Consider the following 16,070-nt stretch of genomic DNA (forward strand, 5'->3'; position numbering starts at 1 on the left):
ACTTAATACCCTAATGATTTTTGTCATAAAAGAGAAATGTATAATTTTGACCCATACAATGTATTGTTGTCTATTGCTACAAATATACCTGTGTTACTCATGACTGCTTTTGTGCTGCAGGGACACATATGACTAAATGTAAATGTGTTTCAGGTCTGGTGTGTTCCGTCTCGTTCGGTCTGGCCATTATCTTCGCTCAGGGTTCAGGTGAATATTGGCTGGCTCTGTTCGACAGCTTCGCCGGATCCATTCCTTTGCTGATCATCGCCTTCTGTGAGATGATGGCTGTATCCTACATTTATGGCATCGACAGGTGGGTCTACGGCACGATTGCATGGCAAACCTTTCTAAAATTGATTTGAATTAAGCTGTTATGATTTTTATTCTATTAATACTTTCCTTTTTTTAAATCTACGCCTAATTATTATATATTAAGGTTATAAATTTGATATTTATTTAAAAAATATTTTTTTTATTTCTTATTATTCTCATTATCTTCTTATTTAAATATATATTGAATTTCATTAAATCATAATCAATATATATTAAATTCAAAATGAAACATATATATATATATACATACATCAGGGGTGTATCAGTACATGTATTCTTTCAGTTTGGCACACAAGTGTATCGGACAAATCATAAATTATTTCAGGAAATTCAGACAATAAATGCTGTTTATTGCTCAATTAGTGTTTCAACCACAGAAAGATGTCATTAAAACAGCTTCTAAACAAAATATCACGCAGCATTTCATTACCTCAGGCAAGTCATCAGTGTCCACAGCTCATTATTTGCTAGATTATACTAGAGAATATACTTTGCTAGAGAAATGAATGCATCTTTTGTGAAAAATAAAAAGAAAAAAAGAAAAGATGCCTCTTTTGTGCCCCAGGGTCACATAGATCGATGGACAGACAGATACATGCGTATATAAGAGAATATATGTAAGAGATTGACAGCAGATTATAGAGAGTACATAAGATGAAACTGACCTCTTGATATTTATGTGTTGATTCGGTGCAGATTCAACGACGATATCAAGTTCATGATCGGTCACAAGCCCAACTTCTTCTGGCAGGCCATGTGGAGATTCGTCAGTCCGCTCATAGTGCTGCTCATCTTCCTCTTCTACTTCGTCACCACCGTCAGCAAAGAGCTGACCTACATCGCCTGGGACCCGCAGTCGGTACGCACATCCCACGGCACGGCTGCCTTCATTTCTGTAGGGAAACTAAGAGAAACGGACAATATTCCTGTTATGACAGATTTCTGGACAAACACCCAGAAAACGTCCAATAATTTCTGCTATTTAAAATTTTTTTTTTTAAATACATTATTTTTTTAGATGTCTTTTTTTCTTCTAAAAATGCACCAAATCGTTTGAAAACTTAATTCTCTCTTAAACCTTAATTACTCTGAAACATAAATAATAACATAAACATAAATAAATAAAAATAAACATAAATAAAGCATAATACATCAAATTAAAAATAAGAATAATAAATAAAATGTAAAATGTAATGCATAAATTATAATTTTATATTACAATTTTTTTTTACTTACATATGAATACATAAATATGCATAGTAAACAAATATGAATATGCATACACATATACATGTAGTATGCATAAAAAACTAATACTAGCTTCTCTTTCTCTTTCTCACTAGCTATTATTTTTATTCTTTTTCTATTCCATCTGTTCTCTTTTTATTTATTATATAATAATTTTTTTTTTTTTAAAGTGCTATTTGTACTGTGTTAGGAGAACTGAGGCTTGTTATAGCACTTGCGTATCATTGCTCTTTTGTTGGTTTTGATCGCTTCTATTGTCCTCATTTGTAAGTCGCTTTGGATAAAAGCATCTGCTAAATGATTAAATGTAAATATACATATGAATAATAAATCATAAATTAATGAGTAATAAATGTATGAGTAATGCATAAATAAATTATAAATATCAGTAATACATAAATTTTTATATGCATAATAACTACGTAGTAAATAAATTTGAATAAAAATTAATAAGAATAATAAAATAAGCAAATGCATAATACATAAAAGTAATAAATAATAAACGTGCAACAAATAAATAAAAATAAATATAAGTAATACATACATAAGAAATATGAGTAATGCATAAATAAATATGAATAATAAAATAAATATGTGTGATGCATAACTCAATGTGCAGAATGCATACATATTATAATCAGTGTTGGGTAAGTTACTTTCAAAAAGTAATTAATTACAGTTACTAATTACTTCATCAATATTGTATTTAAATTACTAATTACTCTGTCTGAAAAGTAACTTAGTTACTCAATCAGTAACTTAATTATTCAAATCACTAATTAGGCTACATCTTAAAATCCATATAAACCTTAATAGAAATTAAACTCGTTATTCTTTCAATTTGAGTCAAACATAGAAGAGTTTAGCCTTTTAGCTTTAAAACGACTGTAATACTTAAACTTTTTTTATAAAAATGTAACCTTCTTTGGTTAACAAATAGAAATACTCTGCAAAATATCTGAATAACAAAAAAGCTTAAAAGTTAAACAATACATTTCAGTTTGGCAAGATGTTCAGGAAAAGCCCAACTAGTAAAATCCATACAGGTTTAATGTAAAAATAACTCGTTAACCAATGTAGGTAAGAATAAATGACAGAAATGATCTTCTCTGCTGAATAAAGCATGTCAGATCGTGCTGTTCTAAGAGGTAAAATCCTCATAGTAGGTCTTCTTTCAAAAATGATGAAAATTAAATGAATCTTGATTTTTTTTTTTTTTTTTTTGTATCTAGGTGAGGGCATATAATGCATATAATGAGCTCAGATACGGGAAAAACTGTAGGCCTACCTCAGTTTCATACAGATGACATAACCAAATAACATTAGTTTTTTTATTTGAATTGGTTCATTTAAAAGTAGACACTTCAAGCTTTCAGATACAAGACTGTCGCTTTAGTTTCACACGGATTACATAATCAGATAATATTAGTTTTTGATTTGAATTTGTTTATTTAAAAGGAGAAACTTCAAGCTTTTTAGATTCAATTGATTTTAGTCTTATATGTATCTGAGTATTTAAGGTTTCTCTGTGAATCAGGAAAATCTGAAAGTGAGTGTGCCGTTGAGCGGAGGGTTAAAGCCGCTGCATTCAATTTTATATTTAGACGGTAAATTTAGATTTCAAATTCAATATTGATTTTAGAACTTTTGAAAGTATTTACTGTATGTAACGCAAGTACTTTATAAGGAACTGTAATTAAATTACCTAAAAATGAACAGTAATCCCTTACTTTACTTTTTCAGTGGATAAGTAATTTAATTACAGTTACTTAGTAACGCGTCACACCCAACGCTGATTATAATATATAAATACATATATAAATAAATAAATAAATAAATAAATAAATAAATAAATAAATGCATAATAAGTATATTAGAGTTATAAACAAATATGCATAATACATAAATGTTTAATAAATAAATGATTAGAGTAATAAATAAATATGAATTACTTATTGAATAATAAAAGTAATACATAAAGGTAATAACAAATAAATATGTGTAATGCACACAAAAGTAAATCGATTAAAAAGAGTAATAATTAAATATGTAATAATTAAATAACCAAACAGGCTGTTACCATATTATAGATGCAATTTAACCAGCAGAAATACAATAAATACAAGTAATGAAAAAAACAATACATAAATAAAAAATATGAGTAATACATAAATACATATGAATAAAAAAAAAAAAATATATATATATATATATATATATATCAAATGAGTACTAAATAAATTAATAAATACATAAATATGACCAATAATAAATAAATGTCACTGATAAACAAATATGAGTTATAAGTAATCATGTGCTGTTACCTCACTGATGATTGTCTCCAGGAGAGTTTCCCCACGCTGGAGACGAAGTCGTATCCGGACTGGATTTACGCGATCATCTTCATTCTGTCTGGTGTTCCAGCGCTGGTCATTCCTGCGGTCGCTCTGTTTAAACTCATCAGAAACCGCTGCTGTGCTAAAGAAGAGAAACACACGGCCGTGGAGCCGCTCTACTCCATATACAACAAAATACAGATCCCCGACGAGCTCGACCGGACGAGCACTAACACACGGGTTCCAGTCTGACCTGCAACATCAGGGAACGATCTACAAACACAGAACAGACGTTTACAGATGTGATTTGCACTGACAGCTCTTCATACTCTTCTGTTGTTTGTATGTATTTATGTAAAGCAGTTCATACGCTTTAATGAAGCCACCGAAGGTAAACAAATAAATAAACATTAACAAGTCAACACACATTTCTGTAAATGATAATTAGCTAGAAAACAGCTGTTTATGCCTTTTCTGGTGACTTCATGTACACTGAATTCAGTATATATATATATATTTGATACATGCAATGAGTTTGCTTCCTTCTTTTCTGAGAAGACCAATAATATCAGAAAGGACATTGTCACATCCTCAAGTTATGCAGAGGTCATACAGATTCAACCGCAATTTCAAACTGAAGTAACTATGTCTGTTTTTGAAGCAATTGATAGTAAAATTTTTGAAGAAATAGTACAGCAACTTAAATTGTCAACCGGCTATCTTGACATACTTCCCACATTTTTTTTCAAAAGTGTGCTTAACTGCATATAACACCATATTGAGCCACTATAGACCAATATCAAATCTTCCTTTCATAGGTAAGATTGTTGAAAAGGTAGTTTTTAATCAGCAGAACAACTACTTAAACTCAAATGATACCTGGACAATTTTCATTCTGGTCTCCGACCGAATCACAGCACAGAGACAGCACTCATTAAGATAATAAATGATATTCGCTTAAACTCTGATTCTGACAAAATATCAGTGCTGGTACTACTAGACCTTTGTGCTGTGTTTGACACTGTCGATCATAACATACTTCTGGAGAGACTGGAAAACTGGGCTTTCTGGGATGGTACTCAAATGGTTCAGATCATACTTAGAAGGGAGAGGTTATTATATGTGAGTATAGGAGAGCATAAGTCTAAGTGGACGGCCATGACATGTGGAGTCCCACAAGGCTCACTTCTTGCACCGCTATTGTTTAGCCTGTATATGCTCCCACTAAGTCAAATAATGAGAAAGAACCAAATTGCCTAGCACAGCTATGCTGATGATACCCAGATTTACCTAGCCTTATCTCCAAATGACTACAGCCCCATTGACACCCTCTGCCAATGCATTGATGAAATTAACAGTTGGATGTGCCAGAACTTCCTTCAGTTAAACAAGGAGAAAACTGAAGTCATTGAATTTGGAAACAAAGATGAAGTTCTCAAGGTGAATGCATACTTTGACTCTAGGGGTCAAACAACTAAAAATCAATTCAAAAATCTTGGGGTGATTCTTGAGACAGACTTTAGTTTTACTAATCATGTCAAAGCAGTAGCTAAATCAGCATACTATCATCTCAAAAACATTGCAAGAATTAGATGTTTTGTTTCCAGTCAAGACTTGGAGAAACTTGTTCATGCCTTTATGGAAGTCGGGAAGTCGTGGCCTAATGGTTAGAGAATTGGACTCGTAATCGAAAGGTTGCGGGTTCGAGTCTCGGGCCGGCAGGGATTGTAGGTGGGGGGAGTGAATGTCCAGCGCTCTCTCCACCCTCAACACCACGACTGAGGTGCCCTTGAGCAAGACACCGAACCCCCAACTGCTCCCCGGGCACCGCAGCATAAATGCTGCCCACTGCTCCGGGTGTGTGTTCACGGTGTGTGTGTGTGTTCACAGTGTGTGTGTGTACTTTGGATGGGTTAAATGCAGAGCACGAATTCCGAGCATGGGTCACCATACTTGGCAGTATGTCACTTCACTTATCACCAGCAGGGTGGATTATTGTAATGGATTCCAAAGAAGACCATTAGACAGACCATCATCCAGAACGCTGCTGCCAGGATTCTGACTAGAACCAGAAAATCTGAGCATATCACACCAGTCCTCAGGTCCTTACACTGGCTTCCAGTTACATTTAGGATCGATTTACATTTAAAGTACTTTTGCTCATTTATAAATCACTCAATGGCCTAGGGTCTAAATGCATTGCAAATATGCTCACTGAATATAAACCTAACCTAACCTAACTACTCAGATCATTAGAATCGAGTCAGTTAGAAATACCAAGGGTTCACACAAAACAAGGGTCCGCTTTTAGCTATTATGCCACCCGCAGTTGGAACCAGCTTCCAGAAGAGATCAGATGTGCTAAAACATTAGCCTCATTTAAATCAAGACTCAAAACTGTTTAGCTGTGCATTTGTTGAATGAGCACTGTGGTACGTCCAAACTGACTGCACTGTATTTTATGTATAATCATTCTTATTCCTTTTTATGATTATTTTACTTCCTTTTATGCAAAGCATTTCGAATTACCATTGTGTATGAAATGTGCTATATAAATAAACTTGGCTTGCTTTACAGCAAACCTTTGACCAACTACAAAAATAGAAAGGCAAGATTAGAGTTTGCAAAAAAGCATAAAGGTGAGCCAGTAGAGTTTAGGAACAGAGTTTTATGGACAGGTAAGACAAAGATTAACCTTTATCTAAGTGATGGGAAAGCAGAAGTGTGGAGAAAAAAAGGGAACTGCAAATGATCCCAAGCATACAGCCTCATCTGTAAAGCATGGTGGTAAGGTAAGTAAGGTATACTTTATTGTCCCACAAGGACAAAATTTGTCTTGGGCTCCAAATACAGCCACTGCATCACCACACTTACAACAATACATTAGGCTACACAAACAAATAAACAAACATCTCAGTAAAACCTCAATACAAAATCACTTACTACTATTTAGTGACTTAATTGCCGAAGGAATGAACAAATTCCTAAACCTGTTAAATCTGCACCTCCTTCAAAATGTGTATTGTCAAGTAATGATTTTTCAAACAAGGTCTGGAGATAAGAATGTTCCTTTATGCCCATGGTCTTCATGGCTATTTGAATAAACTGTGTAAGCTTAGTCTTTAACTGCACTGTCAGATTACCAAAGATGTATTCCATATAATGAATATTTCACTTTCTTTTATGTAAAGCACTTTGAATTACCACTGTGTATGAAATGTGCTATATAAATAAACTTGCCTTGCCTTACTTTTCCCTTGAAAAGTAAAGTAAGGGATTACTCTTATTTTTTCTGTAATTTAATTACAGTGACTTCTTATGTAATTGAACATAATACTGTGTATTGACTATGGAACATTTATATAGAATACAATAGTGAACATCAAAATTTAAAGTCTAACCTTAAAATGCATGCTTTTTATGTACCCTTTTCACTTTAAATACTTTGGTGAGTTAATAAGAATCACTATTAACTTCACTATTAACTTGTTGGGTATTAGCATGAATATTACTGGGATATTGGCTTATAATGTTTTTTGCCAAATAATAATAATAAAATAATTGGTTTATTTTTGAGGCAAAAGTCATAGTTAATAGTGAGAATCGGACCCTAATCTAAAGTGTGACCAGAATAATTTATGTAGTTACTTAGAAAGAATCAAAAGAACTGTTTCATGTCTATCCTCGTATCATTAACTTGTCAAGGTTGATATAGGATTTAGAAAGTAATTAGTAATAAATAATGAAATACTTTTTGAAGAGAGTAATTTGTAGAGTAATCTAATAACACTGTTGAATATGTAATTAGTAACTAATTACTTTTTTAGAGTAACTTACCCAACACTGCTGCTAACACCATAAAGTCTCAGCCTTCTCAAGAAATACAATCTCTGTTGTAACTTGGAACACAGAATTGCAACATGGACATTCAGCACTCAATATTAAAACCAAGGTTTTTGTAAGAGGACACCTGCATAATAAGAACATTATGATTGGAAACTGAACTCTGATCTCTGAATTAACTTTGGATCAAAGATCATCTCCTTAGTTTTCTTTACATTGACAACAAGATGATGGGCATCACAACACTATACACAATGTTCAGTTTCGGAGTGATAAGACGATATGTCTTGGTCTTTATATAACAAGCAAAGAATTGCTGTGTCATCACTAAACTTTACAACATAATTGTTGGTGGTTTTCCTCACACAGCTGTTTATGTATAATGTGAAGAGGATTGGGGAGCTCACACACCCTTGTGGGGCTCCTGTACTAATAAAGTTGGGATCCGAGATTGTCCTATTAACCTTAACCTGTTCTATTTGTTAAAAAGGAGAAATACCACTTCATAATGAAAGGATTTACCTGCATCTGGTTTAGTCAAATGGTTGTACTCGGTGAGATACTGGCGCTTATTTCTATAGTCTTTGGCAACTCAGAAAATAAAATACTGATACGATACCACATTGTGTGGCTTTTGGTTCTCATTTTCAGTCAAAGGGCAACAAGAGAAGCAATGTAAGACTGCTTTCCTAGCGATAATAGGAGGAAAGAATGGGAAGATGCCTGTGGACGAATAAAACTTCCTCAAGACCCGCTTCTTTTTTCTCTCCACTTTAGCCCTGATGCCTTTGAGTATTTTAGTAGATCACAGCTACTGAAAGAGCTTACAAACGGCTGAGACAAGCAACGTTAGACGCCATCTGTTAGGATGTAAACATGCCGACGCTAATCATGACTCGCGGCCGCTAGAGGAGTTCCTCAGCGCGGATTTCCCTCAATATTAGACTCCAAGTGTAGACTCCTTGTGGGGAAAAATCCATGGTACAGCATTTGGTTTAAACCTATACTTATATCCATCGCCACCTGTAAGCTCTTTCAGTAGCTGTGGTCTTCATATCAGTATTTTATTTTCCAAGTTTTCCGAGTAGCTCACCTAGTGCAACAATTTTATGTCATCAGAATAATGGCGCCCTCCATAGTTCAAAATATATATAAAACGATGTGATTTTTTTAAATAACATCAATCTTTGATGGGTTTTCCTTAGAAATACTTTTCCCAGCCTTTAATGCAGTCATTTCCAATTGTTGCTTGTTTTGGGGAGTTTGTGCCTTTACTCTCCTCTTCAGGGGAAGTCGTGGCCTAATGGTTAGAGAGTCGGACTCGTAATCCAAAGGTTGCGGGTTCGAGTCTCGGGCCGGCAGGGATTGTAGGTGGGGGGAGTGAATGTCCAGCGCTCTCTCCACCCTCAATACCACGACTGAGGTGTCTTTGAGCAAGACACTGAACCCCCAACTGCTCCCCGGACGCTGCAGCATAAATGGCTGCCCACTGCTCCGGGTGTGTGTTCACGGTGTGTGTGTGTTCACTGCTGTGTGTGTGTGTGTTCACTGCTGTGTGTGTGCATGTTGGATGGGTTAAATGCAGAGCACGAATTCAGAGTATAGGTCACCATACTTGGCCGTATGTCACTTCACTTCACTTCAGCTGGTGAAATTCATGTTCAATCGGATTTAAATCTGGAGATTGACTTGGGCAATGTAAGACTTTCCATTTCTTTGCCCTGTCGGTTATTGTCCTGTTGCAGTATTTATTTTTATTTTATTTATTTATTTAACCAGGAAAGTCCCAGTATGAAGCGCTTCCGTCCTTCGGATGAGACGTTAAACCGAAGTCTTGACTCTCTGTGGTCATTAAAAATCCCAGGATGTCCTTCGAAAAAGAGTAGGGGTGTAACCCCGGCATCCTGGCCAAATCCCTGGCCTCTGACCATCATGGCCTCCTAATCATCCCCTTACACTAATTGGCTTCATCACTCTGTCTCCTCTCCACCAGTAAGCTGGTGTGTGGTGGGCGTTCTGGCGCAATATGGCTGCCGTCGCATCATCCAGGTGGATGCTGCACATTGGTGGTGCATGTAAAGCGCTGTGTAAAGCGCTATGTAAAGCGCTGTGAGTACCCAGAAAAGCGCTATATAAATGTAACTAATTATTATTATTATTATTCCCAATGATTCTGGTGACATTTTCTTGAATATTAGTAGCCAACATGGTTTTGTACCCTTCCAAATTCATTCTGCTACTGTCATCATACATTAAGTCATCAGTAAAGTTGAGAGAGTCTGTTCCAGAGACAGCCATGCATGCCCATGCCATGACAACACCTCCACCATTATTGAGTATAATTTTACCACTCTGAATTCAAAAAAAAAAGAAAAAAAAGAAAAGTGGAATACTATGAAATTTGTTACAAACATGGAACCAAGTAAACCACATATACGTGTAAAGAATGACCTTGCGAAAGCAAATGAGCTGAATGATTTTTACCTTTGTTTAGAAACGCAGGATTTTTCGGGATGAATGTAATTTTATTATGGACTATTTGGTATATGATGTGGGTACTAAACTGGAGATGGACTGCCCAAGTTCAGTTATTGTTCAGTCAGTTGTGTACAAAGAAATCTAAAGGTCCTGATGGGATTTCTGCCCGCCTTTTAAAAACTTGTGCAGTAGAACTTACTCCAGTTTGGTGTACACTTTTTCATTTGAAAGTAGAGATTTCGCTCTCTATAGATATGTTTATCATTTCTATAAGGCAAATATACATGAAGTTTCACGCTCAAGTTCACACATATATATATATATATATATATATATATATATATATATATACGTATATATAAAAGTACTAAAATAACTAGGGATGCACGATATTGGAATTCTGCCGATATTCGATATGCCGATATTTTTCAACTCATTTTGGCCGATATCGATGCCGATACCGATATATTTCCTTTTGTTTGGAAACAACACCAAGTCTCTCCTGTGCAGAAATTATAAGCAAAATATTATTAATTTTGGTTAGTTTTTAACAAGAACTTATTTATTAGAATTAAATAAAAAAATAATAAAGGTTTTTAACAGTACATTGAAGCTTTGAAAATAAATATAAATCAACTATATCAATCGCTGCATTTTTTCCCCCAGAAAGATGCAGTGTTAACCCTAATATTTTATTTTAAGATTTAACATTTGTAGATGGTTTAAAACAAAAGAGTTGTAAAAATTCTGAAAATCTTTTAGAGCTCATGATTTGTTTAAAAAATAAAACGTTACACATTAATGAATAAATCAGTATATATAAAATTATTTAATTTACAAGTGTCATGTTTGTTGTTGTTTTTTTTTCATGTAAGCTATAGCTTCTGACCATTAAATCAAAACATACTTATTTTATTACATCAATTACTGCTTTATTTAATCAGAAACAGTCTAAATGTTATTTGTGTAGGCTATTTTACTTTTAATTTAATTAGAAGTAGGCCAACTGCGCCCCTACTATTAAAACTACTTACCGAACGGGCATTAGGACCTGGGGGAGGCTGTCACTGCTGCCCCTGCTTGTGCTATAACTGTTTACTCTATCCCACACCGAACGCGTCATTCTGTACATGCCTTCACACATTAAATGCAGCGATCCAAAACAGTCAATCTATTCATCATTCAGACAAAACTTTGCTTCAAGAATGAGCCACATTGCTGACGTGATCTAATCGCTAGCACACCCTGAGCACATGCGAGTTAACCCCTTCCCCTTATCGGCAAGACATATCGGCATAATTTTGCATGTCAGGCCGATGCCGATATTTACATTTAAAGTCATTATCGGCCGATTTCGATATCAGTCCGATAATATCGTGCATCCCTAAAAATAACTAAAACTGAAGAAAATAAAAAAATATACAGACATTTAAAAAAATAAAAAATACTAATAAAAATGACAAAAACATACAGCAAAATTACTAAAAAGTTAACAAAAAAAAAAAACTGAACATAAAAAAACTATTCACAATATTAATAAAAACTAGAATAGTACATCAATGATATAAAACAAAACTAGCAATAAAATAATCGTATTTACATAATTAATTTTAAGACCAAGCATAAAAAAAATTTCTGTTTGATACACAAAATTAATATAAATTGGGGGGGGGGGGGGTAATTAAACGCCCTTTGGCCTGCCAAATCTAACTATTAGTAAAATTAATTAATAATAGTTTAAATGAAGTTAACTTGAAAAAACAAATAAACCATATATTTTCGCAATCGTGTGTTTATTGTCTTCATGTTTCATCAGTAAAAACGTTTCTGCTTTTTATTCAGCTCAACTACAGTGATAGTGTGAGTTTGTCCATATTAGGGATTTCCTGCACGTCATAAGTATCTGCGCGAGAACGCCCTCTGGCTTCGAAACATGCACTGCACCAGAGTGTTCAGCTCTGCTGATATTCATATCTCCTCATTATGGATACGAATAAAACGTCAGGTCATGTCTCTTTTCATTTAAATCACGCCTGCTTGAGCTCGAATAAAGTGCTAGGCACATTTACATTTTATTCAAATTAATATTAAATATTAAAAATGCAGCTAACGCAGTTCTACACACAGCAATAAAAACAAAGGTGCTTGTTCTCTTTCGTTCTTGCTGTTTAATTGGGAAAAGTTTAAAGCGCGTCAAGGTGTCTAGTCTTTTTTATGTTATGTGACTAAAAACTATTCATACTTTGAACTATTATTATTACAGTATTTCTTTAAAAAACTTATAGTGCCTTAAAAATAATTATCATAACACTGGTAAAACAGGCTTATACTGATTCTCTCATCCTCCGAATTATACTTATCAATCCTGGTTTTATAATCATTATCATTCAAAAAATTAATAAATTCAAGATTAGAATAGAATTCTATTTTAAGACTGGAATATTTTATTCTACAACAACAACATAGTGTTTACAACAGCAAAACCACCATACCCTGTGAACCCAATAACAACAACAATAATAATAATATAATTCCAGAGTAATTAAGAGGTGCCAAAAATGTCTTTAACATTTAAACTTAAAATGGTCTTTTCTGTTCTGTTTCTTTTTCAAACCTGCGTCATGGCATTTGCTGCTGTATCAATACAGAAGCATGCATTTCGATACACATATCAGCGAGGAGCACAGCCCTATTCAAAACCATGTTCCATGTGCCCCTTTTATACTTTGAGCACCTGCCCCTCCAAAGGTCTCTGCACGGCCCTGGTTTTTAGCTATGGTTGCCATTTTTGTTTAGACTTAGGACTGACTAAAATTTAAAAAACTAAAAATGACAAAAATACACGACAAAGTGTGACAAAGATAAAAAATTAATAAATAAATAAAAGCTTCATAGAGGGAACAAAATATTTCAATAAATTGAAAAATAGATCGTGTTGCAAAATACAAAAAAAAATCCACATTCAGGCACTCGCATAGTAAGCACAGTAAAAAGCCTTTATTATTATATAATATTCTTATAGGAAGGCCTGTTTGGGCTGATACGCGTTGGTGGTAATATGTAGACCTGTCTTAGAATAAAGGCTTTTTACTGTACTTACTATGTGAGTGCCTGGATGTGGATTTTTCAACAGGATCCACTTTTCAATTTTAAAAATAAAAGCTAATTGAAAGCTCTCTGAATGGCACTGAATAGGAATAAATGAAGCCTACGGACAGGATTGATTGAGCGTCTGACAGTCAGAAATAACCGAGGCGTGAGTAAACATTACACATTAACCAGCATCAGCAGAGCTCCGGCTGTCATCCAGCCTTTATCTTGCTGACAAAACAGTTCAGACGTCTCGGGACAGAGGGGCGAGTGCTAAAGGTCATTAATAAGCAGATCCCCGTTACTATCTCCAGCACTTCCCTGAGGAGAGCAGTACCTGCCAGACGACATGAAGCTGAAGCTGAAGCTCCCGAACCCGGGTCTGGATGAGCGGATCCCGTCTCACGCCGAGCTGGAGAAGCTGGAGGTGGAGGAGGCTGGAGAGCGGCCGCAGTGGGACAACAAAACCCAGTACATGCTGACCTGCGTGGGCTTCTGTGTGGGGCTGGGGAACGTCTGGAGATTCCCGTACCTCTGCCAGAGCCACGGAGGAGGTGAGCTGAGAAACACAAGAGAAACACACCTCTTACTCGCTAGGACTGAAAAATTACAACGGAAAGCCTGTAAACAGGTACAAAGATTCAAAGAAGGGAAAGTGAGAGAGAGAGAGAGAAACTTTGAATGCATGAATGCAGCCTCCAAGACCGAGTCAGACTAATTATGATTTATAGCTTAATTTGATTTTACAGCCTAAATGATTTTTAAGGGAAAACACATGAGGGATTCAGGGATTTGTATTTATGTGACTCTTTGTTTCTTTCTTATGAATTATCCCTGTCAATGCCAAACATCTTTCAATAACTGTTCAGATTTACTCCTTTCATTTCAAATCAGACCAATCTACGTTTTTTTTTGTAATTGACTTCCAAAAAAATGTGCAGTCTTGAAGAAAAAAAAGGGACGACTGACTTGTAAGACTATTTAGTCTAAGCAGTTTATGCAACCAGTCAGTAATTTGTGTAAATGAGTCATACGGTTAATGTATAGCGATTAAATATTGCTGTAGTCATTAAATAACCTGAGAGGATCCACCTAAGAAATGACAAAAATCACTTATTTGAGGATAAAGCATTAATTAAAAAACAGATTTGAGAATTTTCTAAAAAATTATTAAAATTGTATATAACTGCATTATGTTGTAATGCATTAAAAAGCCAAAAATCAGTTATTAGAGTTGTGTTGGATAAAAGTGTTTGCCAAATGTAAAAATTTAAATACCTGATAAAAGAGTAAAATATTAATATTTAAAGGGTTAAATAAATAAATAAATACTTTTACGAGTCGCTTTGAATAAAAGCATCTACTAAATGCATAAATAAATATATTTCTAAGCTGCTTTGGATAAAAGTATCTGCCAAATGCATAAATGTAAAATTTAATAAATAAATAAATACATACCTCTATTGTAGGTTGTTTTGGATAAAAGTGTCTTAAAAAGATGTATAAATGTAAATTAATAAATAAATAATTCTCTATTATAGTATAGGCTATTAATTCTCTATTATAGGCAATATTTTTTTTAAAGTATGGAAAAACTAAAAATAATATTCAAAGTTAAAATTGGTAGACATTAATATGAAGGGACATTCTGCCAATATGGTGACTTATTATGGTGACTATGGTGACAGAATACTCTGAATTCGTGCTCTGCATTTAACCCATCCAACGTGCACACACACACACAGCAGTGAACACACACACAGCAGTGAACACACACACACACACCGTGAACACACACACACAGCAGTGAACACACACACACACACCGTGAACACACACACAGCAGTGAACACACACACAGCAGTGAACGCACACACACCGTGAACACACACACAGCAGTGAACACACACACAGCAGTGAACACACACACACACACACACACACACACAGCAGTGAACACACACACACACACACACACACCGTGAACACACACACAGCAGTGAACACACACACACCGTGGCGTGAACACACACCCGGAGCAGTGGACAGCCATTTATGCAATCCATCAAACAATGGTTTCACGGCTGATTTGAGCATAACGGGCTGTAATATTGGTGTGTTTGCTGCTGGCTGTTTCAGGAGCGTTTATGATCCCGTTCCTGATTCTCCTGGTTCTGGAGGGAGTCCCGCTGCTTCATCTGGAGTTTGCCATCGGTCAGAGACTGAGGAAGGGTAGCGTCGGCGTCTGGAGGTCCATCAACCCATATCTTACCGGAGTCGGTGAGTCACAAAGCCATAAACGTGTCACTGACTGATAAACGTGTGGGAAACGACCTTGACTCCTGCAGGAATGAGTTCAAATCATCCTTTCCTGCAGAGTCTGCTGTTTGTAAAGCATCACGTCTGTGTGTTTCATCAGGCATCGCCTCCATGCTGGCGTCCTTCATTGTGGGCATGTACTACAACACCATCATGGCCTGGGTCATGTGGTACCTCTTCAACTCTCTGCAGGATCCTTTACCCTGGAGTCAGTGTCCGGTGAATGCCAACAGGACAGGTATCTGCAGCTCACAGCAGCAGCAGCGTTACTGATGACTGCAACTATTAAACAACACAGTAACACTTTAAAGCTTTATGTATAATGCATTATAATGCTATTCATAATGTATGCTATGATGCATTTTATATTTTCATAAATATTGTAACCGGAGTTAAAATGCATTATTATTTTTTCAGATTTCT

The 16,070-nt window shown here is 35.2% G+C and overlaps 2 protein-coding genes across 2 annotated transcripts in view; both read left to right on the plus strand.

The window, feature by feature from the left end:
• LOC306885016 (sodium-dependent neutral amino acid transporter B(0)AT1-like) overlaps nucleotides 1-4,445 on the plus strand; it is a gene marked incomplete at its 5' end in the record, with an annotated part of 30,572 nt that extends 26,127 nt beyond the window's left edge. The window contains 3 exons of the mRNA XM_079441324.1: nucleotides 154-313; nucleotides 1,030-1,192; nucleotides 3,927-4,445. Coding sequence (XP_079297450.1) covers nucleotides 154-313; nucleotides 1,030-1,192; nucleotides 3,927-4,169 — 566 coding nt within the window. The 3' untranslated portion in view covers nucleotides 4,170-4,445. The remainder of the gene's footprint in view (nucleotides 1-153; nucleotides 314-1,029; nucleotides 1,193-3,926) is intronic.
• Nucleotides 4,446-13,677: 9,232 nt separating this feature from the next.
• LOC306885831 (sodium-dependent neutral amino acid transporter B(0)AT1-like) overlaps nucleotides 13,678-16,070 on the plus strand; it is a gene marked incomplete at both ends in the record, with an annotated part of 12,045 nt that continues 9,652 nt past the window's right edge. Inside the window, 3 exons of the mRNA XM_079442610.1 lie at nucleotides 13,678-13,882; nucleotides 15,468-15,608; nucleotides 15,748-15,885. Coding sequence (XP_079298736.1) covers nucleotides 13,678-13,882; nucleotides 15,468-15,608; nucleotides 15,748-15,885 — 484 coding nt within the window. The remainder of the gene's footprint in view (nucleotides 13,883-15,467; nucleotides 15,609-15,747; nucleotides 15,886-16,070) is intronic.

This window comes from Barbus barbus (assembly GCF_936440315.1).
Source record: "Barbus barbus genome assembly, chromosome: 19".
Taxonomy (NCBI): domain Eukaryota; kingdom Metazoa; phylum Chordata; class Actinopteri; order Cypriniformes; family Cyprinidae; genus Barbus; species Barbus barbus.